This window comes from Ailuropoda melanoleuca, chromosome 4, assembly GCF_002007445.2.
Source record: "Ailuropoda melanoleuca isolate Jingjing chromosome 4, ASM200744v2, whole genome shotgun sequence".
NCBI classification, from domain to species: domain Eukaryota; kingdom Metazoa; phylum Chordata; class Mammalia; order Carnivora; family Ursidae; genus Ailuropoda; species Ailuropoda melanoleuca.
In genome coordinates this window covers 115,107,353-115,133,316 of record NC_048221.1, presented here as the reverse complement: position 1 = coordinate 115,133,316, position 25,964 = coordinate 115,107,353, and the positions used below count along the sequence as shown (strand labels likewise).

The window sequence follows — 25,964 nt, the reverse complement described above, 5'->3', positions numbered from 1 at the left end:
GTTCTTAGCATAGTCACAAAGTTGTGCAACCATCCCCATGACCGATTCTAGAACACTTTCGTCACTCCAAAAAGAAACCCTGTGCTCATGAACTAATCCTTCCCTCCCCAGCCCCAGGTAATTGCCCGTCTACTTTCATGAATGCCTATATTAATGTATGGCTATAGATATTTGCTGTGATATTTTAGCCCAACTATATTAAATAATATTTAGTACACATGTAATCCCTTTTCTTCTTCAAATGAATTGAGAATGTTCTGCCAACTGTAACAGAACAGCTCTTCTGCTGATAGACAAGTGAGTTGTTGTTACCGCATTTATTAAAGACTTTTTCTTCTCTTTTATATGTGACCAGAGTCAAAAGATTCTAGAAGTTGGTTGTGGATGGAGTGACCAAGTAAAATCTAATGTCTCTATTTAATCAGCTAATATTTATTGAGTACTGACGATGTGTCAGGCCGTGTTCTGGGATCTTGGGCTACACCTGGGAACACATCCTATCAAGATCCTTACAGTGGGTCACTTCAGCTCTAGATACCTAGAAATCTGTAGCCAGAACAGGAACAGTCTGCCTTTGGGGTCTATGAGCCCTCTTTGCTCTACAGTGAGATAGAGTGCCACTCACACAGAACATGGGAACTTGGAGTCTAGTGGAAAGTGGAAACGTCATAGCAGGAAAAGACAGGGGCTCTCCCAGCCCATGACGAGTTGCTGATAGAGGTGGAAGAACAAAGAAGATGGAGCTGGACACCCCTTAACTGACCCATGAATGGGCAAACCTAACAAGATAGCAAGGAACAAGTCAAGGCCGGGGAGTCAAGAGCCAGAGCAATAGAGACCTCTCAGAGGGACAGGAGCGAGGCTGTGCTGCTCACCACGGGAGACACCAAGGACTACACAGGCACCCACGGGAGCCAGGTGCCTGCAGAGCCACATCCCAGGGCCAGAGAGGACTGCCGTAGAACCAGATCCAAAGATACACTGAAGAAAGAGTTCTGGAAAAGGCCTGCTGCAAGGTCAGCTAAATCTACCACAGGCTTCCAAGGGTGGGGTGGCTTTGCTGGGCATTATTTTCCTGGTCAGGTTCCTTTCAAGAAGTGCCACGGTTGCCTCAGGAGACCTAACTGATCACATCTGTCCACAAAGAAGGGGTAGACCAAGGAGGGGAGCAGAGCGCTGCCTAGTGGTGAGGCCTGCGGACGGCTGTGGGCATTCACCTTTCCAGGCAGGAGGACAGAGACCCGCTCCCCTAACTGCCCATCCCCTCCACACGCAATTTCCCTTCTCACCAACACTTATCTCCTCTCTGAAAGTTTATCTTTTTTAAGGTATCTGGAGAACTTTTTTCTTAAAATCCAATCTTACAAATAGTAAGAAAAAGAGGAATCTTCCCATAGAAAAATGGAGGAAGTTCACGACCAGGCAAGCCACAGTGGAAGAACTATAAGCGATCAATACTTGTAACAAAAGTTGTTCAACCTCACTAGGAATCATATCGATGCAAATTAAGCAACACCATGTCATTTTTCACCCATTCACATGAGAGACCGACGGTACATGGTTTGGTCAAGCGTGTGGAGAAACGACCCAGAATTTGCACTTACAGGAGGATATCCCAAGGTAATTATCATCTGAGGATGAGAAGGAGCCTGGACACAGATGTTGTTCCTAATAGAAAAATAATGATAAGCGGGTTGATTGTCCACAATCAGAATTGTTAAAGCAACTACCACACAGCTATTAACATTTTGGTGAATACGTCCATTTACTGACATGAGATTGGCCCGTGACACATTGTTAAGCCAAAGAAGGAGCCTACAAAACAGCGTGGGTCCTGATCTCATTCTAGTACTTGTCTGTTGTACGTGAGAACGTGTGCCTAGAGAAAGGGACACAACACTTCACGCCATGGTCGCGTACCAGTAACTGCAGGATACAGGGATTGCAGGCGAGCTCCTACCATACGCGGTATGAATTTTTACAGTGAGCACAGGTTCTCTTTACAATTAGAGAGAAAACAAAGCTATTTTGAGTTTGTCTTCAAATAATTGGAGCAAAGTCAAAGGGAGTGGACTGTGAATAGATTCAGTTTCCTGAGGAACAGATTTTGTTCCATGACCTTCTATCTCTTCCCCTCCATGAAATTTGGTTCTTTCTCTCAGTTCATTTTCACATGGTTCCCTGTCCCCCAAAATGGACTTCGCATCTCTCTTTATAAAATCCCCCCTCCCCCTCCTCCCTTCTAAAGCCTTGCTTCAGAGAAATTCCTCAATAAATAATGAATGCTGAAGTGTGTTTGATTTCCTCACAACGTAATTAAGGATAACCCACTGTGTACCTTTAAAATGACTGAAAGCTAATGCTATTTGCATCATCAATACCACGTTAACGCCGTTTGGGCAAATTGTGAAATGCTAATGACATTGGTACTGAAGGATTACTTTAGCCTCCTCACAAGTGGCACCGTTGAGGAGAATTATTGTAAGAATAATGACGTGTAAAAAAATATGGCCCTTTAGCAAAAGATACTTTGACCATTGTGAAATACAAGGGTTATTATTGCCTGGAATTTGCAGTCAGTATTTTAAGTTAAATCCCCACCACCCCCCCCCCTTTCTTTTTCCATTTCAGGGCCTCCTTGGGGCAGGTTCAGATTGCCCAAGGACAAAGCTTTACCTGTTCTGATCTTGGTTGGTAATGTCTTGCTAGGTTGGATCATGGAAAGAATGAGACCAGATTAAAATGCATGCTCTGACCAGTGCAATGTTGTTACAGATCTCTGGTCCACCGGCTCCTACGCGAGCGGCCACAACAGCCCCCACGCCAACCCAGGTAAGGACCTCAACTCACCCTTCCAGCTCCTCATGGAAGTCGTGACCTCAACTCACCCTTCCAGCTCCTCATGGAAGTCGTGCGTGTTTCTATGGGGTTTGTCTTCCCAGACTCTTGCCACTTGATTTAGATTTGCACAGAGAGCCTGAAGCCCCTGATTCCAACAGAAGATACTGCTCAAGGGCCCCACTTGTAAGGAAACTTGAAAGGAAAGCAAGGCAGCTATTAAATAAGCAAGGCTTTCACCAGCTGCCATTCCCTCGGGGCAATGTTGTGGAGGTTGTGATCGAAATTCCTAAGGATTCCGTAACTAGGCTCTTATAAAGCTGAAAAGGGATACTCTCTGGGGTTTGTGCTTGAGGAACTAGGGTAAAAGAAAGAGAACATTCTTTAGCATTGTCTAGGAAAGGGCAGGGCCGACTTTGCTTGGGTACTTCTCTGATGCATCCTCTCGCCTCCAGGAATTCCGTGAATTATGACACTCCTGACTCCCCTTTCTTCACTTTTGTGTGCATCCCTTAAAGGTTTGGCCCAAACACTGGGATTGCAGAGGGATGAGGCAAGTTCTCTTCTCTGCAATGCCCGTGAGGCCTACAGAGATTAGAAAGGAAAAAATCGAGCAAGGCTGGATGCTTTCTACAAAGTCTGCTCAGGGCTTGGGCCATAAGCTAGTACACTTAATAGGACACAGAACCTTTTGTGGCCACAGGGCACTGCCAGGGGTGGGGGGTGGGGTACCTGGACCTCCCAAGGAAAAGAGTTCAGGCCTTACTCTTGCTGGCGGATACCAGTCTGTCCTTCACATGTGAAAAGATTCCTGGAGATTGTAGGTTCTGTTTGGCTTTGCTACTGGATCAGAGCAGGGGCTCCACGGGGGGCCCCAGACAGGACTGGCATCTAGGAGCTGCACATTTGTCCCGTTGCCAAAGGACACGCTGTTGTCCTGGACAAAGGGTTTTAAGAACCAGATCGCTGGGCAAAGCAAGGACTCCAAGGCTATCTTAGCCGTCAGCAGGCCCATGGGACTCTTCAGGCAGCCAAGCATGGGGCGCTCCCTCCTCTTGTCCCCATGGCTAGCATCTCTGCCTCCTCCACAACCCCCAAAAGGAGAGCCCACCACAGACAGCTCGACCGACTTCCAAGGAAAAGCGGACCCAGGCGCAGCCTCATCGAGGGGCCAATGAAGGGAAGAGAGCAGATGGCAGTTGCTGTGAATCAGCAGACGCTGTGTCGCCCTCTCAGGCTTCCAAAGTCAGGATTCTGCCTGAGCCACTTTCCCGAAACCTGCCAGAGCACAGGTCAGCCTGGGGAAGCTGCCCGCTGCTCACCACCCCTGCTCCCCTGCACTGGCAAACAGCTTACTCCGCGCACACGCGGCAGCTCATCTCCCCGGCACCAGAGTTTGCGGGCCGGCCAACGTGTTTTCACCTCTACAAAATGCCTCTTTGCTTGGTCTGTTCTTAGCGTGTCAGAGGGAACATCTCTGGCAGTGCGGACACGCCTAGCATCCCTGGGCGGGGTCTGTTTGAGAGGCTCCCAGCTGGGCGGCCTGTACCCCCAGCTTGCACAGCTGGGGCCTGCCTCTGGGATTGAGCTCAAACACCCAGACATGCCACCGCAAACCACACATGGGTCTGCGGTGGGGACAACAAGGCATGTGACCCGATCTCCAGCCCCTGCTTGTTACTGCCCACCCAGGTTACTTTCACTGTTTGATGCCACGCCCTTTCTCTAACCTTACTGCCCTGGTTCTCCAGCTCCCAGCCCGCTTCATGCTCCCAGCAATTATGCTCTATCTCCTCGAGCCTCACAGATGCTCCCAGCTCCCTTTGTACCCTCACATCCTACCCATTGCTGCTGCCCCTCTCCCTCCGTCATCATCCCTGACACTTTGCTCTGAGCCTCCCACCTACTCCCAGAGAGCCCTGGCCTTGGTGCACCCCCTAGCCCACAGGCACGCAGACCTCTAGTCCTGCAGCCTCGCTGAGGCTCCTGCAGGCATATAGAGGCCATTCGCACACTGTGAGTAAAGGCAGGTCAGGACGCTTAGGGTTCTTAGATGCCCTTCTGCTTGGCTCTCACCTCAAGACAATCACGCCTATCAGGTACGTCACCCAGTTCTTTGGCTAGAAAATCATGGAAACATGGGATTTGGAAGAGTTGCGTAAAGTGCCTCTGGCCTCATTCTCCAAACAAACGAATCCCCTGGGGCATGCCAGATAGAGGCTTTTGCCCCATGTCACAGAACTTTGAGTGAGTGGTCAGGGGTTTCCCAGGCCCCTTACTGTTAGACAGAACTTTCTAGAACTTAGGCCCACAGATCCTAATTTGTCTGAACTGGAGCTTCTCGAAGTGTGGTCCGAGGACCCTGCTTCCAGGGATGTTGTAAGGTTCTCCCTTCTCCTACCGCACAACTATGTGAGGCCAGATTTTCTTTGTGTACTTGAACCAAAAGAACATAGCACACAGACTGAGGAACAGATCTCAGACTCGGACAGATTGCAGAAAGTCGTCATTCTTCTCACCAAATTGTTTTAAAAAACAACTATTTCCCATAAAAAGTATGTCAAAACAATAGCTCTATCATTAAATGGGGAATAGTTAATATTCCATTTCAGATGAGAGAATGCATTATTTCAATTTTTAATATGATAAAAACAATAGATATGACCCCACAAACAACAGCCCTTTGGGGTCTTCAATCATTTTTAAGAGCATGAATTTGAGAGCCTTTCAAGTATACGAAAGGAGTCTTCATGTCCACCTTTAGGTCCCATCTTTCCTAGGATAAATTTCTCCAGTTCCTCCCACAGGTCCTTCTGTGACCGGTGCTACCCCCATTAGCTACACTATAGGCCGTGAGTGGCTCAGAACAGGGCACCCAGAGCAGAACTCGATGCCGCGAGGGTTGTGTGCCAGGGAACTGCCTCTCAGCCTAAATATTCCGCCTCCATGAAAACATCCCAAGTTGCGTTTGGGAGAAGTCCTCTCAGCCCATCGGTTCACCTCCTCCTGAACTGGCAATAACTCAAGTCACCAGGACTTTTTTCTCTTGCACTTCTAGAAAAGCGGGTCACATCAATCCTGTCTTTGTGCCATTGAGTTTTTTTAATCCAACTTAGAATATCACACTTATTGCTATGAAATTCTCCTTTCGCTTCATCTCTTGCAATCTTCCTGAATCTAAATTCTGTCATTTAGTGTATTAACTATCCTTCCAACTTTTCCCTCACCCACGAAATTGATGAGCATACCACCTGCCTCTGTTCTTGTCACTGATAAAAATACACCACATGGGACCAGATCTCATGAGCCCCATTAAATACCTCATCTGTGTTTAGGGCAACCCATTAACAGACAGAGCAGCTATCTATAGACCTCATGAGGTTGTCATTGACCTCAATACTTCATCCCCTGCTCCATCGGACACCAGACTTAAAACCCATGAGTGATTCCTGCTGCCCCTCCCACTATGCCTTCTGCTCACTGATGGAACTTCACACATCCCCAATTTAAGCCACCCCCCCCCACACACACACACACTGCAGAGGAACTATCCTTCAATTTAAAAAATACATATTTGCCGAGCATGCTGTATGTCAGACTCTGTGCTTTGGGTTAGAACTGCAAAGATGAATCGGATATTTTCAGATTCTAGAATTGTGCGTTGGGAACTTGCCTGTAAGGTAGAGAGCCCCACCCTCTGGTCCTCCACAGTCATCAGCAAGGCCACTGCCCCCTCTAGGCCTCACCGCCAGACCCTACCCCTCCTTCGGGGCCCTCTGAGTGGGAACGGGACCCCCTTGCTGGCATGGCTGCTCCTGCTGTATTCCCAGGGGAGGGAGGGGTGCGCCTGATGATTTCAGTGAGAACTCGGTGACCTTTCCTCAGAACCACGCCGCTTCACGCTACCGTGTTTGCTCAAATAAGCTTCACCGGCCTGGAAACCCAACCACGGAGTTAATGTCATTTGCATGAGAAAATGCTGCCAGGCCCCAAACCAATAGCGCACATCGAGCTTGGAGGGTAACCTGTGCGTAAACCCAGGGCCACGATGCTTCGCGGGGACAACGGCTGGAGCCCAGAACCTCGGCTGTCCTCAGCCTCCTCGGCGAGCCCTGTGCCCCCATGCCCTGTGCCCCGTGCTGCCGCGCGGGGGCGCCCCGCTGCCCTCGGAGCGCCCGCCGTCTCACGTCCAAGGGAAGGGTGAGGCTCCAGACCCGGGCCAGGCCGCGCAGAGGGAGGTGCGAGGTGCCAGGGCCCGAGGCCTGTGCCTCTGAGACGGCCGCCTCCTGACACCCACACCGCAGGGGAATCGCTGGCGGAGAAGCCAGGGGGCGGGGGGTCCCCTGCGCTTCCGCCCCCCGAGGGCCCTGTGTCGTCGCTCTCGCTTGCGTCCTGTGCTGGTGGCTCCCAGATGGGCAGGGAACAGAAGTGTGACCAGAGCGAAGATCATCACCAGGGTTTCGGGGCAGGGATTTCGGGCCGTCCCCGCTGGTGTGAGTTCTGGGGAGCGTGGCCGGTGGGGTCTCTTCTGGGCCTCGCCCGGTACCCCGAGATGCCCAAGGGGCCATGATAAACAGGTGGTGGCTAAGCGCCGGCTCCGGAGCCCGGCCTTCCAGCTCAGCTCCCCCCTCCCACTGCAGCAGTCTCCTCCCCTCTAAAACTGGTCATGGAGGTCCCCTAACTCCTGGGGTTGTTGTGACTTAACGTGGCGACGCGCTTGGTCAGCGCCCGACACCGAGCGCGCTCTCGGTGAGTGTTAATGGTTCTAGATTTTACCACGGGAATCCTTCAGAGCCAGTGTCTCTCTTAGACACGGATGGTGTGGAGGAGGTGACCGAGCAAGTACGGCCACAGAAATAGGACCTCGTGTTCGAAGACGGCCGTGCCCTTTTCGGGGTGATTTTGTACACATTTCCCTCCGCTGCAGGCCAGTCAGGACACGTGTGTATGACCTCAGCTTTTTACAGGAGAAAACTTAAGGTCGGAGAAGGTTGGCAAGTCCCCCAAGGCCCCGGCTAGTGTTTGGTGAACACAGGATGGGCCTTCTCCTGCCTTTCATCCTCCTGTCACCTGGTCCCTCCTGGGGGGTAGGATGTAAATGTTCCCACAGACTGAAGTGCCATTACTACCAAGTCCAAAAACACCAAGTCTCAGCTGTCCAAATATTTGGCAGCCCTCGGCATTTGGAGAAAAGTGATTTGGTTCCTACTTGTCCCAAATAAATATAAATGGCGCCAACAGAAGGACCTGCGCCCAGGACAGGAGTAAGGGCTAGGGGATCCTTGCTTCAGGGAACTGTCTGTCTCCCACCGATGTATGCCCAGCATTCTAATTCTCTGTAGGATTCGAGCGGGCTGAGAGCCTCGCCTCCGGAAAAAAACCCAGACAGATGCCACCAGCACTGCTTCTTGGTTTGGGGGGTTTTTTAGGGAAAGGGCGTGATTTTGCCAGCAGGTGGCGATAGAGAAACAAGGCTAAAGAAGCAGAAGGTTTAACCCTATAAATCAGAAATTTGAACTGGGAAATCATCTCACCCAACCTGCGAATGTTATTCACAAAGAAATTAAGGTTTACAGAGGGTCTGTGACTTGTTGAGGGTCATACACTTGGTTAATGGCTGAGCCAAATTAAAGTCCGCTCTCAGAATGTGCACACACACAGATTGCCTTTCAAAATAGCCTGACATCTTCATCATTCGACGGGCGATACCACTTCTTTTGAGTGTGTTCATCATCACAGCATGCAGCACAGCTGATGGGCTCACGAGGCCCTCAGCTTTCAGCTTTCCAAGCTGGGGAGGTGGGCAGAGAAGGAAGGGACAGAGGAAGAGAAGCAGCTATTTTTGGTGTCCTTCTGACGCTTCCTAACACGTTTGTGCTGCTTCTGAGCCCCTCCTGGCCATGATTCCCCCACAGCCATCAGGGACTACAGGGTAGGAAACCCCCCCTTCCTGACCACCCCTTCCATTTTATCAGCACCAGTTTATAGTGGGGGCGTTAAAGATTTTACTGCGGATAGAAAGGCCAGGCGCCGATGTCCTGTCTCCCCCTGGAGGCACACAGTGAGAAGTGGAGACTGAGGAAATGAGGGGACTGCCTGACCTCTGAAGGGGCCATATTTGTTGTGTATAGTTCTAAGGAAGAGAACATAAACAGATGGGTAAGTCAGATGTACCTAAAATGACTTTGGGCACATAGTGGGAGCTTCATAAGTGTGGATGGAGGGATGGATTAAGATTTCAGATTGATACAATGAAACATCTTCTAACAGTCTCAATGGTCGAAGAAGGACTGTACTGTCTTGGTTGGTATGTAATGAATTCCCTGTCTCTGGAGGTATTCAAGCACCAGCTATCCAATCACTTGGTAGGGATGTTCTAAAAGCATGCTGGGGTGGGGGGATTGGTTTGGATTGGATGAGATTTTGGGTCCCCTCGAATCCCTATTTTCCGTGATTTTTGGGCACAGTGAAAGAAAGGAAAAAGCAAAGATGTTTCTGTCTTTGGTTTTCAGAGCTTTCCTAGAGAAAACTCCTAAATGTTTCAGGGGGCCTCATCCTAAACCCTGGTCCCACGTTCCCTTACTGAACTTTGTGCCATGACTGAAAAATGTTTTCATCCTGGAAGTTCATTTGAGAGCCTCTGCTGGTTTCACCTAAATAACAAGTTTGCTTCTTTTTAATTTTGAAAATCAGGGGAAATGGACCTGTGGCAACCTGGATCGGTCCTTCTAGATGCAGGTAATTATCAGCCCGACCTCCTGGCGGTGCGTAGAGGGAGACACACAGGAGGACAGAATTAGGAGAGTCTGACTCCCAGCAGTGGTGCGGAGACCACGCTGCCCACAGGGTAACAAAAGGCAAGTGAGAAACGTGAGGACTAGAACTACAACGGCAGTGAGTGAGTTCCTTGCCCCCACATGAGGCTTCGGTGCTCACCTCCGTTGTCACTCCATCTCGAAGCTTACCCTGACTTCCTGCTGTTTCCCCGTCCTTCTTTCAAAGGGGAATTCAGCTTTCCCTTCACGTGAATGAGTGCTGTTCACGGTTTACCGAATTAAGTGTTTGAAACTCCAGCAGCAAACCCAGCTCTCGGACTGAGGGCAGATTTTACTGGTAGGGAGAGACGAGGTGGAGGAGAGGATGCTGGCCTCTCGTTTCATCCCCCCTCCCTCCAACATGGAGCCTTGGACAGTTTCCCTGAGAGGCTCCTGGCTGAGAAATGCCGTTAGACACCCAAAGCGAATTTTTAAAATGATGCGAGGAAGTGGGATGAGCAGACTGACCTTTCATGGAAAGATGAAATCATGTGCTTGACAAATTGGAAAAACTAACAAGCCTAGAGAAAGCTCACCACAGCCAAGAGCGAGCAGAGCCCCAGCACCTTCCTCCCCTGCCAGAGCCTCTGGGAGGGCGCTCCCGGGCATCCCGAAAACAGGGAGACCAACTGACCAACTTCCGGTGCTGCGTGACAGACTCACTGGCCTTCCCGAGCCTGAAAAGATTCTTATTGTCTTTAATCCCTTAAATGATACATGTGTCAACTTGGCTTCCATGTAAATAACTCCAAAGAAAACTCCCAAGACTGAAATTCCACACACACACATACACACACACACTCACTCACTCTCTCTCTCAAAGCACAAAACCCTTTTGCAGCTTTACCTCTAATCTCAGGCTGTGGAGGGGAGGGGTTGCTTTCTGGACCCTCCTATTTGTTTGCGTTCCTGGGATCTTAGATCCTCTCCTCAGTCTCTATCTGCCTCCCATTAGATTGTCCACTTGTCTCACCCATCTTTGTTCATTGACTCAATCACCAATGTTGACCAAGGACCTACATGTGATCGGCTCGGTGAAGGTTACATGATGAGCAAGACACATGCCTTGACCTTGAGATTTTCAGAATTTTACAGAGGGATAATTTATACTGGCCAAGTGCTTCCTGCTTGCAGATTAGGAAACTAAGGCTCAGATAAACTCAGTTAACAGGCAGTAGGGAACAGGCCCAAGTCTTTTGACTTCAAACCCACTGTGCACCCAGGAGAGTCCCATGTCTTTAGTAGGTGATCAGTAGTTCATTCTTATCTCTGAACGCAGGGGTGGTGTGGAGAAGAGCACAGTGAGCCTTAAGCCAAGCCTCCCCACCAACCCAAGCTGGGTGTGAATATCCATTATGTCCCCATCCCAGGGGTAAGGCCAGATGCTTCCTGTTCTTGTAAGTCACCAAAAGTTTTACTGCTCTTTCCAGGATTTGTTCCAAAGGAAGAATTAAGTACACAGTCTTTGGAGCCAGTATCCCAGGGAGATCCAAGTAAGTGAACTGACAACTAGAAACCCATAGTGGCGGTGACATCCGATCTGTTCCCCCTCTTTGCCCACTCATTCCTACCCAAACCCACTTCTCTCCCACCTTGGATCTATTTATCTCCTCTCTTCTGTCACTTTGTTCTAAGGGGAAAGGGAAGCTCGTGGAGGATTTAAACTGTCTGTGTGCACTAGGGGGAAAGGATCAGATTTTTTAAACATTACCATGGCAACAGGGTAGGATGGAAAGGGGAGACAAAGGGGGGCGGTGGTTAAGGAGGAGACTGGCTTGCCAGCAGGGTCAGTGGCCCCGTGGACAGGATGGCAGACAGAGCTCTGAGCTGGAGGTGGAAATGGGGGAGAAATAGGCAGATTCAGAAGACAGAGAAGGAAGAATCTAGGGAGGTGGAGGTGTGAGAGAGGAAACCGACGAAGATGATTTGAGCAACTGCGATAATGGGCACTGCCATGAGGACCACTGTGGTGGGGAAGTGGGGGCCGGGAGATCATTTCTGTCTGCCATCTTCCATTAAGACATTTCTACCCAGATCTGACTTGAGAAGGAGCAGCCCACCTAGGGATTCAGACTTGGAAGATGAGCTAGGATTCAAAACCAAAGTTATGAAAACAGGAAAGGTGACCTAGGGAAACCAGAGGGGTTACACCTGAAGCACTCCAGCACTAAATAGGTGGAGGAGAAGCCACCTGAAGATACCAGGAAGGAAGGGTCAGGGGAAAAGAGGAAAACCAAGAGGCAGTTGAGTGTTGTTGCAGGCCAAGGAGATCACCGGCAGATACCCTCATACAGTCCTTGCAAGTCTGCCACCCATGGGCTGGGAGTCCCAACCCAGCTGTGTACGAGGATCACCTGAAGAAATTTTTAAAAACTCAAGATGCCCAATTCCTGGCTCATCCCTACTGAATCACCCTCACCCTCGATCTTGCTGCTCAGGGTACGGGCTGACAAATCAGCATCACCTGGGGGTTTGTTAGAAATGCAAAATCTCATGCTCTACCTCAGACCTACTGAATCAACTGATTTCTTTGCACATCAAACCTTGAGAAGCACAGCCCAGAGTGATTCCTGGGCATCTTTCTTTGTTGAAGCTGCATAAACGACTCTGATATATATCCAGGGTTAAGAAACACTGGCCTAATGCATTGGACAACACAAAGCATGAATCTTTAAAATCATATCATGTCGGAGAAAACCAAAGCAATTAAGAAAATTGGTAGATTGATTCCGGTAGACAAGCTATCTTTTCTTCCTTGTCCTCTAACCTCTGTCCTCTGTGACAGTAATAAATCGCTCACGCTGAACGTTTAGTGACTCAATTCCATCCTGTAGTATTGATGTCATCTTCCTATCAGCATGTTTTCCTCTCAATACGAGGAGGCCACTAGGTCTCTGTGAGCACATGAGCAGAGCTGAAACTGTGATCATTAAAGCATCCTGGGAAATGGAGAGCCCAGGTGATTCCAATGTCAGCCATCAGGGTAGTGAGTAAAGAGAGCCCAGCAAATAGAGAGCATCTATCCCAACTTCTTAAAACCTAGTTATGAAATGAACGCTTGAATCCTGAGCACGGTTCAAGATGTAAGAAATTAGAAAAAATTGTCTATGAAGAAGCAAAACAGAGACTCAAAAGCCATGTGATTTATTTATTTAAAAAGAAAATCACCTTTGGGTCTTATTCTAATTAACATTTTTTTTAAGTTTTCATTTTAAAAGGCATATTGAATTAATCTGCTGACAGCTGGAAGAAAAACCCCTGTTCAGGAGTGTTTCCCAAACTTTCATGTGCACACAGATTACCTGGAGATCTTGTTAGAATGGGAATCTGATTCTGTAGGTCTGGGTGGAGCCTGGGTGTCCTCGTTTCTAGCAAACCACAGGTGCAGTGAGAGGGGAGCCCTGAAGAACACCACTGCCACCTGCTGGCAACAATTCTCATTGCCAGCTTGGACAGGCAAGAAGGGGTTTGCCCTGTGTGGGGTACAACATCACAAGCCTTAGAACAGTTCTGCTTCTCTTCTGCTTTTTCCCAGCCTTCTGCGGTATCTTTAAGCCTCACTTCTTGCTTTTATTTGATTCTTCCAATCTTCATCTCAAGGATCATGCTTTGGCATAGACAGTTTTGGGGCCACAAAGGACAGGGGAAGCCAAGGGAACGGGAAGAGTTGGCAGGCACTGAATGTCCAGGCAGACAGGAAATAAAAGTTTGCAAGATCCGCTAAAGAGCCAAGGCACTAATTCCAGATGGAGCAGAGTCAGCCAGGCCCAGAGAGGTCCCTGTCATCGCCTACTTCTCTGGCTTTCATTGCCATGCGTCAGTGCAAGATGAGGAAGCACATTCTCAGATATAAATTTTTCCTTAATCTGTCAATTCTGTAATATCACTGTTTAATAAGTATCTCTCATCGATTCTGCTTAACACTAGGTCAACTCATGTCCATTTCTTGCTCTCATTTAATATATACATATATCCCTCCCTGCCTCCTGATCTCCTCCTGGGGAATGGGAAGACCCCGGTTGCATGGAAGAAATGCAAGATGCATTGGAGAGAAGAAAAGCCTGAGTGTGGCCTCATGGGCAATCGTGCAGCAGCCCAGAGAGATCCAGGCTTGTCCAGGCAGCTGCACGCCCAAGCGCCAAGGACAGCACTGGCCCGCGTGTCCTCATGGATACTCCAGCCCAGAAATTCCTAACTTTACTGTCCCTCTCTCTTTTTTCCCCCCATGGAAATCTGTTTTGAAATATTTTTGTCTCCCAAATCACAGTTGTTCAATGATTCATTCCCCACTTTTTTTTTACTAAGCAAAGGGATATATACCTCCCAATAAGAATTTCTGATCAGTATTGAATAATCAGTTTTATCATACTAAGATGATATAATTTCAGTCGAAAGCAAAGAGGACACTATTAGCTTATGTGACTTTCCACCAACTTCTACAGCGTTGGAAATGTTGAGAAGAGCTTTTAGTCCCCCACCTCCCTCATACCCTTCGTGTATGCACAGAGGTCCAGAGATTCTAACCAGAGTAAATGTCCTTGTCTTTATCACAACGAAAAGAAAGGGACAACTTCAGAGACTGCTACAAACAAGTACTGAGATGTGTAGATAAATGTGGGTAATTCTATGGTTGCTTCACCTGGGGAAGTGAAGAAGATTGGTATCCATTTCTCATTCTACCATTCCTGCCCTCTCCTCAGCAGGGGCTTTGCAGATTTTTTCATACCTTTATAAAAACCCAACACATAATTCTACAAAATTAAGATGAGGGTAGGGGACCGCAGGCTCCTGACCCTTAGTCTCAGTGATTCTACATCTGGGGGCCTGCACTGATGTGGTCTGAGCAGGGGAAACCATCCTTGGGGCTTTCCCACACTTGACTGGGAGGCCATTGCTTCTGCAGGCTCTAAGTGTGGCTGATACAGAGAATTCTAAAGCAGTTATAGAAATAAGTACTAGCCTAGGTGTCCAGGACCTGGGTGTCCAGTGAAAATCTGTTACAAATTTAAATAAGTGAATATACCCTGCATCTTGCCACTACTTTTTCCTTTCTTTGCATTGGATTCTCAGGGGGCTGTGGTGGAGAAAGAGAGGAGAGACTGCCCGGGTTAATGCAATGAGAGATCATCAGAATAACAGAGACCTTTTTCATTCCTCAGACTGCAAAATTGACTTGTCGTTTTTAATTGATGGGAGCTCAAGCATTGGCAAACGCCGATTCCGAATCCAAAAGCAGTTCCTGGCTGATGTTGCCCAAACTCTTGACATTGGCCCTGGCGGTCCACTGATGGGCGTTGTTCAGTATGGGTAAGTGCCGTTCTTAATCCAGAAACCAAGTGATGTTGCATGCTGAATTTTGTGCCACAAATAATACCAACGCATCCTACAGCCGAAATTCATCCTCTGCCCTAATACAAATGTAAATGAAAGAAGTGGAAGCAATTCAGTGCCATTTAAGAAATCTGACTCTTCCAGAAGGGAAGGACGGCTTAATGAACACTTGGAAGTAAATGGCATTTGCACTCATGATTGGTAGAGAGCATATTTATTTGAGAGTGAGGGGAGCTGGATTCAAGTCAGCCAGTAATAAGCTACGTGGCCTTGGGCCAGGGCTTTGCCTCTCTGTCCTCAATTTCCTTTTCTGTAGACCAAGAAGGTGGACTGCACCCTGTGCTCTGTCCACCTATAGGTAAGAGGCCTAGAAAATACGGTGCTGTAGCTGATCTTCCTCTTCTCTCCATATGGCCTTAGGCCTCTGTGCTGGTCCTGGAAAAGGTCACCAGGTAATGGGGAAGACTGGGCGGGGAGTGGCCTCTATCAGTCAGCTGAGCACTAGGTGACTGTTCTCCATCCCTTCTATTATTCTAGTTGGGGTAGAAACTGAGCGTTCATACTGACATCCAAGCTCAACCTTTTCTCTTATTTGGGGTAATAAGTCAATCTTATTTCATAATACTAAGTTTCTCCCTAAAGCAGATATACAGATGTTGACAGATAATAAGCAAACAGTCAAAAGAGCAAACAAGCACAGATCTCAAACAATAGATGGCACTTTGGCCAGGAACCATAAAGGGCAGGATAATGGTCTCACTTTCCACAAAGGACCCTTGGACACAATATGGACCCCTCCTTCCCCACAGATCTTCAGCTTAACCTTAGCAATGGAAACTAACATAGACCTCGGTGCCTCTTGCTGAGAAGCTGCAGCCCCAGCCTATTTGCCTCCCGCCCTCCCAAAAAGTAAAAACATTTATACCTGACAACAATCAGAGGGTGCCCAGATCCTTCAAAATTTCCCAAGGATCTCCAGGAGCAGTATTTTAACCAAGGTTGTTCTATCAAAGGCCCTACCTAGAATATTTATTTTTGAACTGTCAAAAGAAATAAAAACCCTTTATTTTCATAAGAATGTATAATATGTGTATTTTTAGCATTAAATCCCAATAACACGCATAGTACTATCTCCTGTTCCCATGAAGAGAAATTAGTAGATGAGTTACCTGCTTCTTCTATATAGTCAGGGTCAAATAGATGAAAATAACCAATTGCTACAAATGTCAACTCTCGATGTCAAAGGATCTATCTTGAGGACTTCAACTTGAAGTAGAAAAATAAGATTTTTTTTGGTCATTGTTTTCTTGTTTTCAAAATGTCAACCTGCTTTCATTCCTGCATTACTTTTTCTGCAGAGAGCAGACTTCTCTGGGGAGGAAATGCAAGCATTTTAGTGCCAGATGTCCCTGGTCAGTTTTATTGGGGGCTTCAAAGCTCAGTGTGTCATCTTACATTAAAAATAGCTGCTTTAAAAGCTATGTATACCAAGGTTTACAGTAGAATATGAAAATAAAGTAATAAATATGTCAAGGAAAAGAAAAATGGCAGGAGAATTGTGTGTGCCAGTGAGAAAGCAGACGAACGAGCCAATGTAGCAAGGAAGGAAAACCAATTCACTAAAGGCTCCTCCCTGCCCCCCAGAAGACCATTTTCCCCCACATCCTCCTAATGTGATCACCATTTGCAGGAGAGAGTTACTTCCATGCTTTCCAATTTCACTTTCTAAAAATGCCTTGCTATTCATCTTTTTTGCGTCCTGGGTCCTTCTTAATTTCGAGCACTTCAGAGAAATGGTGTCTGTTTTCCTTCGCTTTATGCTCATAGAAGCTAAGCAACCATCAGCACCTTCCTTAAGCCACAGGGTGCGGTGCAAAGCACAAAGAACCGGTGACAGGCTATCTTGAATTCTGGCCTGAGCTCTGCTGTGTGACCTGAAGCAGGTGATTTAACCTCTCCATGGGAGCGCTGCCATCTGTAAAGTACTGGGGGTGGACGGGATGATTTATGAGGGCTCTGCCAGCCCTGACGTTCTGTGATTCAGTGACTGGCTCTGAACTCGGAAGACACCCAATAAATGAACGTTGGACTAACAGACTAGATGAGCTGCTTCTCCCTTCCTTCCAGCCTCCATTCCAGTTAGGTGGGGTGATTGGTAAGGACTTGATGTTTTGCACGGAGGTGATGCATCCTTCAGTGGAATGTGGGGAATAAAGTAAATTGGAGGGCGGTATAAGAAGGGTGTGATGAGACGCAAGGGGAGATCCGCGTGCCCAGCTGAAATTGCTTTTGATTTCAGCCTCCTGGCCTTCTCCCTGAGGGTCTCCCTCCAGTCCTCTCTTTACCAAATGGTCTTAGTGCATAGAGAGGGGCGGGAAAGGGGAGGAGGCAGGAGTCGATGCAGATGTGGGGACTGTGTTTCTGGAAAAGGAAAAGCAGGAAGAGTCAATGCTTGGCCGACTGGGAGTCTGATTCTTCTCCTGGTGTTTTGGGTTCTCACCAGATTCCAATGCCCACCTTGCCATCCCTGGGATCAGCCCTGCTCTCTCAGAATCACAGAGCCTTGGGGCCATAGAAAGCTCCTGCTTCCACCTCCTCATGTTATAGAGAGGAAATGAGGCTCTGAAATGACCAGCCCATCAGGAATGAGCCCTCCAAGGTGAGGCCAGTGCTGCCCTCAGAGAGGTTGAGTGACTTTCCCAAGAGCACACAGTGAAGTGCATGAATGCTGGAAAGAGGGCAAATATAAAATCTTGGGTTAATTCCTAAAATGTCAAACAGAATTTGACTTCAAAGTGGAGATTTTGCTCATCTGCCCCAAAAGCTTCTGATAATTGAGGCTTTCCATCATGCTGAAGACCGAGACGCTGTCCTTAGACAAAAACCAACGAAGGACCAAGCCCTCGTCTGGCGCGTGAGTTCTAATAGAAAAGTACACAGCCAACAGGCTCGTGATCACACTTAATACCGGTGGGGACATGGAAAGGCTAAGTGAGAGGACAGCCAGAGCAGGCAGCTGTGAGGTGAACTCCAGCCCGCAGAATGAATGAACCCAAGCTGCTTGCATTCTCACTACAGCCTGGATCCGCAGGTGCTAAGTGCCCCTTGACCTTCAAGATGATTTTGTTTTAGTCTCCAGTTTCAGTATAAGTGGAATTGAATTGCACAAGTTCTTTTGAACTTTGTAATCAACCTTAGTATATCAACAGTTGGAAAACAGCTATGGAACAAAGAAAATGCTGTGTTTTCTTCATTTCAAAATGACATAGACTTTTCTTTTCTCATGGGTCTGTCACAGCTGCCCAGTGTTTTGGAAGGTGGCTCTGGGGTGGGCTGCACATCCTTCCTCATCTTACCCATCGGCCCCGGACTACAGAGCTTCAGTCATACACTCGGCGGCTCCCCCCCTCCTCGCTGCCACCCCCTCCCAGAAGGAAGGATGCCCAGAGGCTCCCATGGATCAGCGGAGCCACCGTGTGGGGCAGAGTGGAGGAACAAGTCTCAGGACAGGCGTGGTAGGCAGATACTGGCCCCCAAACTTGTCTGCCTCCGAATCCCTAGAACCTGTGATTACATGGCAAAAGGGACTCTTAGATGTGATGAAAGTTAAGGACCCTGAGATGGAGAGATTACCCTGGATTACCCAGTGTCCCAATCTAATCACATGAGACCTTAAAAGCAGAGAACCTTTCCCTGCTGTTATCAGTCAGAGGAACATCTGACTATGGAAGAATGTTCAGAGATAGACAACTGCTGGCTTTGAAGATGGAGGAAGGGAGCCATGAGCAAGGAATGCAAGCAACCTCTAGAAGATGGAAAAGACAAGGAAAGGGACCCCCTCACCTCCCCACCCCACCCCAGAGCCTCCAGAAGGGAACATTGCCCTTCCAGGGAGACCCTGTCAGACTTCTGACCTCCAGAATTATGAGGTAATAAGTGTTTAAGCCACTAGGTTTATGGTCATTTGTTACAGCAGAAATAGGAAACTAATACATTCTGGCACATTCTCTTGAGTCTGCAGCAAAGAAGGTGTGGGCAGGGCTGGAGCATGAGACACAGCTCCATGGGACTCAAGCAAGAAGGTTCTAACTTCACACTGGCATTATCTAGGGAACTTTAAAAAGGTTGATGCCCAGGTCCCATTCCAGACTTATTAAACCAGAGTCTGGTTTAATACCCAGGAGCTGATATTTTAGTCTGTAATTCCAATCTGTTGCCAAGAGGGTAGGAGACAGCTCAACTTCCCAGGAGTCAAGTGGTCACAATGTCTAGAGCCCAGACCCTTCCAGTGCCCTCCACTGCCCTTACAGAACTAACCGGATCCCAGAGCAGCTGCCTGGCATCGGCTCTCCAGGGCCTAATGGCACTTGTAACACGTGTAAAGACTGTGCCTCCACCCTCCACTCTAAGAGACGGGCAGCTGAGCCCTTGAGCCACACTCCTCAGGGACACAGTCTCAAGGCTGAGCGAGCTATGAATAACATTTACCCAAAAATCCCGCTTCTTCTGTTCCTCAGCACTGAGCTCTCCCAGAGGTACAAATAAAACAAGGACTGCACTTGACTTCCACCACTTCCCTCACCAGCTCCCTTCCACCCTCATCGCACGTTGACTGGGCTTATTGCAGGGCTCCCCTGAGCTCATTCTCCCTACATCCCCCGATCCCTAGATCATTGTGCCTGAGAAGCAGATGGCCACCTTGGTGCACATTAGAACCATTTGGGGAGCTTTTGAAAATCCCAATTCCCAGCCCAAACCTCAGCTCAATTAAATCAGAATTTCTGAGTGTGGGACCCAGGCATCATTAAGTTTTAGAGTTCCCAGGGGATTCTATTGTGCAAGCAGAGAGTGCAGGCACAGATATTCCCACAGGCCTGTGCTGTCATCCAGTGAACCCTCTCCCGGCTCTGTGCCGCCTCCTCCTCCTCTTCTCAGCCTTTCTCATGCTTTCTCCAAACATCTTCTTACTTGTTCTCCTCCCTCCTCTTATCACTGGCAGCCCACTGCTGGTTTTCTCGATTCTTACAGCACCCCCAGGACATTACTTCTCAACGTGTGATCCATAGTGTGGCCTGGGAGGTGGTTAGAAGGGCAGAACCTCAGACCTCACTCTGGACCTAGAAAATCCGAATCGACATTTTGGCACGATCCCCAGGTGGTCGGGCCTGTGCCCGAGTTCAGGAAGTGCCGAACGCTGTGTCTGCTGCAGACAGCCCATGTCTCGGTGCTTCCGAGCCCTGTGACGCAGGTGCAGAGCAGCAAGCCTAAGCGACGGCGTGTGCCAGAGTGACCCTCCGACCAGCACGTTGCATGTCTACGTTGCCCCCCGCAGGAAGAGGTATATAGATTAATTCTCTACTTTTTGGTGGGTGCATTGAATTCTTGTTATTAATTACAAAAACCATTCATCTAAAAACAAAATTTGATTATAAGACCCTGTTTCCCATCTCTGGTCCTAGGAAATGCAGGACGAGTGTCCTTTCAAAAGGGGCTAGTTGTACCAAGTCCCACTGGGGTGGCCAGAGCTGTTCAGTCCCCTGAGAGGATGGGGGCAAACTCATTTTTGTTCTGAGCCAGGCGATGCACTCAAGGAATAAGTCTGCCACCCAGCCTGCTGCTCCCGGCATGAGCTTGGGCAAGCAGGGCCACCCCAGCACATCCTCCTGATTCCACAGGCATGGTTCATCTCAGTGACTACGCCCATGAATCATCACATTTTAGCATTAAGAAACTGAGAAGATTCAATATAGTCAGGTGATTTTATTGTAACCTCAAGGCTGTGCCCTGTGGGGGGAGAGAGTTTTGAGAAGTTGGTGCTATAGGAGATCTGATCAGTTAACACGCCTCTGCTGGCATAAGAGCTCGTGTGAGAGGCTCATGCAGTGTGACTGCAGCTACTGTGGGCTGACGCAGAGCCTGTGGGGCTTTAGCTGAAGGGGCCTCAGAAGTCTTCCAGACTCCAGAGCTTCCCAAACTTTCCTGAGGATAGGATTCACCTGGATCCCTTGTTTAAAGCAAATAACAAACAAAAATTCCCACCTCCAGTGTAGACCTACTGAACAGAGCTGCTGCCAGGACAAGATCTGGTTCCTCGGGACTTGAACAGGTGCCTCAGGCGAGTTTTACCATCAGGGAAGCCTGGACACACTGACATCCATCCCGGTGTTCAGCCCCCAGGTGCCAAGCCTTCCTTAGGATCACCGGGGCCCCTCTCTGACAGGCATTCTTCTTACTTCTTAAATACTCACAGGGTAATCATTTCCTGTTGCATAAATTATTCCTTTCCATGCACAAATTCTTGCTCCCTATAATCTCTCATCATTAGCTTCTCTTCCAAACAGTACAATTTGTTATTTTCTCCTTGAGCTATACACCTTCGTTTATTTTCTTCTCTTATTTGCAAAGGAAATCTTTGATACCGCTGAGGAAAAAAAAAAGTTTTCCTCTAATGAGATCTTGTAATAAAACTACAAATTAAAAGTTTGCTTAGATAGAAATATAGCTGAACTTTTTAACTGGTCTCTGTCTCTGAGAAGTAACCTGGCCAGGGTGGGAGGCCACCAGCCCCTATGTCCTGAAAAAGGTACATACGTCCATGTGTTCTGGTACAAGGAGCTGCCACAGTTTGCAGATTAAAGATGTAGCATTCATTCCTATGATTTAACTACATTTCAGTTTAACAAAGACTGATTGAGGGGCGCCTGGGTGGCACAGCGGTTAAGCATCTGCTTTCGGCTCAGGGCGTGATCCGGCGTTATGGGATCGAGCTCCGCATCAGGCTCCTCCGCTATGAGCCTGCTTCTTCCTCTCCCACTCCCCCTGCTTGTGTTCCCTCTCTCGCTGGCTGTCTCTCTCTCTCTGTCGAATAAATAAATAAAATCTTAAAAAAAAACCCACACACACACAAAGACTGATTGAGTGCTTACCATGCACTAAGCTCTATGTCATTTGCAGGGGATACTAATGTAAAATCTTCTAAGTGGTTTGATTACATTTGTCTGTAAGTCCCTTGATGGATCATGGCTCAGTAGCTTTGCCCCTAATAATAATTTTAGCAACCGGAGAGTTTCAGAGGTCCTCTGATCCAAACTTTCAGTCCATTAAAAATAAATCAACAGATGTGATAGAGATTGTGTTCTTCAGGACTTCACCATCTAGTAAGGGAGGTAATATTTTTAAAAGAAATAACATTAAATAAAATTAAAAGCATCTATTCATTGGGTATGTGAATAGCTCAGCTGTCTGCCTCTGGAAATGGATTCATCCACCTCCATGATGTAATAAAGGAAGAGAAGGCTCAGGGTGAAGCTGAGAAGCAGAGTTCAACTCCAGTAAGGTTGATCCAAGAAAAGAGAGGACATTTGAGCTTTCTTCATTTATTTATTCCACAAATTAACGATTGAATCCCCTGTATGCTAAGCATTAGGACAGGAAACACTAGGACAGAGAGCCTGTTCTCGAATAGGGAACGGTAGATCTTCATGCCTTGTGGCTTCTGTATTTGCAAGCAAATTCTCATGGTACTTCTATAACCGTCTCTAAACTAGCATGGCATACGGGTGGGGTCTGAGCTGCTTGACACACGGTTCTGGCCAACGTCAAGCAAGGCAATGCTCTCCTGTTTCAGCTGCCATACTGTTAACAAGCCTCTTTGTCGCAATCTATTTAGTGCCACATTTTTCATATTTTTGTGCTTTTCTTTGGTGATTCCACTATTTTAAATGGCCCGCAAGTACAGTGCTGACATATTCTCTAGTGTTCTAAGCACAAGAAGGCTACAAGGTACTTATGGAGAAACAACCACTGCTCCATAAGTTTCCTTCAGGCATGAGTTCAATGTCAATGAACCAATGATTTGGTACTTTCAGAAAAGGAGAGAGGAAAATCACTGATTTGTATGTGATTCTGCTCTGGAAAGTGCTAAATTAATAACTAGAATGCCTGATGAGGCTACGGAAAAGTAGCTGAACTTATGAATTCATGAAGTGACAACTGATGTGGAAAAAAAAAAAAACCAGAAAACATAGTGGACAGCATTGTGAGGATAAGAACCGAAGAAATTTATAGTAACATTACCCAGGGTCAGAAAGCTGTTAAACCCTTCTCGGCTGGTATTCTATTAAACAGAAATATTGCATGTGATTAATTAGTTTTAAGAAATAGACATTAAATTAGGTGTCTTCAACAGAAATGTACATAAAACAAGTTTATATATCGATCTACTGATGAAAATGTCGTGACTGGAGGCCCACAGGAACCTAAGCCAGTATTTCCCCTAGGAGCAAAGGCTCAGTGTTTGCTAATTTGATGTTTGCAGCAACTTTATAGAATAAAACTACTGCAAATAAGGAGACTTGGCTGTATACGTAGTATGGGAAAGAGACAGGTAATCGATTGCTCTGCAAAGTAATCAATATTAAGACAGCCTCCTAAGCAGCATTCCGGGGAATGCCACGGATGTGGCTAAGTGACTAAGTTCTACATTTAAATACATTTTTTCTGGAAAAACTTTTGAAAGAAAATGTTATATTTTTGCTTTTTAAGTTATTTGTGTATGAGCAACACTTTCTAATTAGCTATGATTTCTTCACAATCATCAGACATACTCAGGAAATCTTGCAAGGGAGAACACCTAGCCCGCAAATTATTTTCAAATGTATTCAAGCTTTATGAGTTTAAAATTTTACAATTAATGAAGTGGATATTGTGTTATGTTTCGTAGACAAGTACATACTTACTATTGATAATATCAATCTTGCAATTTTTCATTTTGTAGCCAATAATATTTTGTTTGTTTTGGCTCGACTCATATTTTATTTTTTAGGCCCTGAGAAAGTTCATATTCCTTGGTCTCCAAGGGAAGATCAAGACCTTGGGAACTCTGAAGCTTATGCAGTTCGAGGGTCCTTTTAAGAAAAAGAGCACAAAATTACAAATACAAAATTAGGCCCCTTGGAAGAGGAATTATTAGCTCCCAGGTTAATTCACCTCTGATCAGCATGACGGCCTATTGAATAAAAGGTCCCCTGTAGAGGCCGTTCTGGGAAGACCAGGTAGGAAATTACTGCAATAGTTCAAGAAAGTAAAGATCAAAGTCCAAATCTGAGGTTGGAAAGGATGCAAGAGAGACAAGAGATATTTAAGAGGTTGGTCTGACAGGACACGGCATTTGATGAAGGTGTCAGAAGGTGTCCAGAATACATTCTGTTGGGATGACGGTGAGCCAGAAGAGGGAATAGAGAAGGGAATATGGGTGGTTGGATGGAGCGGATCTGGAAGTTTTATGACTTCAGTATTGGAAATACCAAACCTGAGGTGGTTGTGGACCACTTCCAGGCACCACCCAGTTCATTCCGGATGGAGATGGATGGGAGTCATTTTATGTCTATCTGGGGTTCAAGAGAGACGACCGGCCAGTGTGCACGGGACAGCTGTTGGCACGTGAATGGTCTCTGAAGCTCAGGAGACTGAAGTTGATGAGCCATCCCAAGGAAGTACATATATTGAAGAGGGAGGCATGAGGGAGATACCCGCAGGGCAACGCCAGCATTTAGAGGTAGAGATGCACAGAAGAAGAAGAAATGAGTGGTTCTTCAATACTGTTCACTGAGAGCCTGCGCGTGCTATGGAGTGTGTAAGGTGCTGTGGGTTAGAGAAGCAGAGTCAGGTGTGGAGACTGTCAGCTGGGCAGGGGGCAGGCGACAGGGAGCTGGAGCTGGAGGGTGGGCACATTTAGGTTTTCCAGGTGAAGGGACTGATGAGCAAGGACACAAAGCTAGAAAACCAGGAAACAGTGAGCAGCTCATTCTGCCTAGAATATAGGCTATCCCGGGGTGGGGGGGGGGGATTAGAGACAGAGATGGAGACAGACAGCACCATATGAACGTGATGGGTTGGAATTAAATTATGGATGGGCTTTTGAAAGCCAAAATATGAAGTTTAACAGTTAAAGAACATCTGATGAGTTTTGAGCAGAGGTAGAGGTGTTTCAGCAGATACACATACGGCGGGCTTTGCAGAGACCAAATAGAGACTCTTACAATAGAAACAGCGGGAAGTAGGGTGCCTGAACTCAGAGGGTTGCTGCAGACATACGGAGGAGCGATACAAGAACGTGATCGTGGACACAGGGACTTACAGGACTTGACTGACAGGACTCACAGGCCCCATGATGAGCTAATAAAGATGGAGCCCAGGTTTTGAGCCTTGATGGCTAAGGGACAAGTTCAGCTTTCGCAGATACTGATCTGTAAAGAATACAAACCTGACAGCCCTTGAGCAATAGAGCTCCTTTCTGTGTGATTCCTCTTCCCTGTGACCTGCACGGGGTTGTTCCTGCGGCCACACTTCCCGAGGCTTCAAGCCACACACAGGTTGAGAGTAAGGTCGTGCTCAGCTAACACGCCCACGTTTTCCCGTTCTGCAGTTGGCTTTGTCATCGTTGTTGTTTCTTTTTGTTTAATCCTTGGTTTTCATCTGGTGGCATTTCACCTGGTTAGGTTTGGCCCCAATACCCATCTCCCTGAGCTTCTTTTAAACTTCCCTTGCCTTCCCCAAAGGGAGCCGGTCCTCCCACTTTCCCATCCCCTCTCACAGAGATAAGCATGCCTGCTGGGCATTTCACTTTGGTTTTGTCTAAGAACCAGCCCGTGTCCCTCATCTTTACTAATAAAGTGGAGGACAGAGGGTCACACTTCCGGCCTCCAGGAGTTCTCCTCTGACAGAGATCACCAGGAGGTAGCTAGAGAAGTCGGAAAATAGGGATGGAGCTGGGGAGGCAAGTGAGGGCAGAGGCAGAGGATGTCTCCTCTCAGTCCTAGGGAACTGGCTTCCTGGTGACCACACTGCCAGGTCCCCCAGAGGACTTGCTAAGAATCCACTGTAAGTCCCCTTGGAATTAATTCCCACCTAAACTGCCGAAAGCTGCTTCTCCCAAGACCTATTCCTGGTGTTTGTGGAAAGGCTGCTTTTGAAAGTCTT

General features: G+C 47.5%; 1 protein-coding gene and 1 long non-coding RNA gene across 2 annotated transcripts in view; one reads left to right on the top strand and one right to left on the bottom strand.

Moving 5' to 3' along the window:
• VIT (vitrin) overlaps nt 1-25,964 on the top strand; it is a 99,274-nt gene that overhangs the window by 62,502 nt on the left and 10,808 nt on the right. The window contains exons 8-11 of the mRNA XM_019794762.2: nt 2,776-2,832; nt 9,532-9,576; nt 11,084-11,146; nt 14,813-14,960. Coding sequence (XP_019650321.1) covers nt 2,776-2,832; nt 9,532-9,576; nt 11,084-11,146; nt 14,813-14,960 — 313 coding nt within the window. The remainder of the gene's footprint in view (nt 1-2,775; nt 2,833-9,531; nt 9,577-11,083; nt 11,147-14,812; nt 14,961-25,964) is intronic.
• Nucleotides 12,826-25,960, bottom strand: LOC117802029. The gene is made up of 3 exons (XR_004625037.1): nt 25,249-25,960; nt 21,911-23,890; nt 12,826-21,405 (listed from the first exon to the last, which is right to left on the bottom strand). It is a non-coding gene; the product is annotated as an uncharacterized LOC117802029 (long non-coding RNA).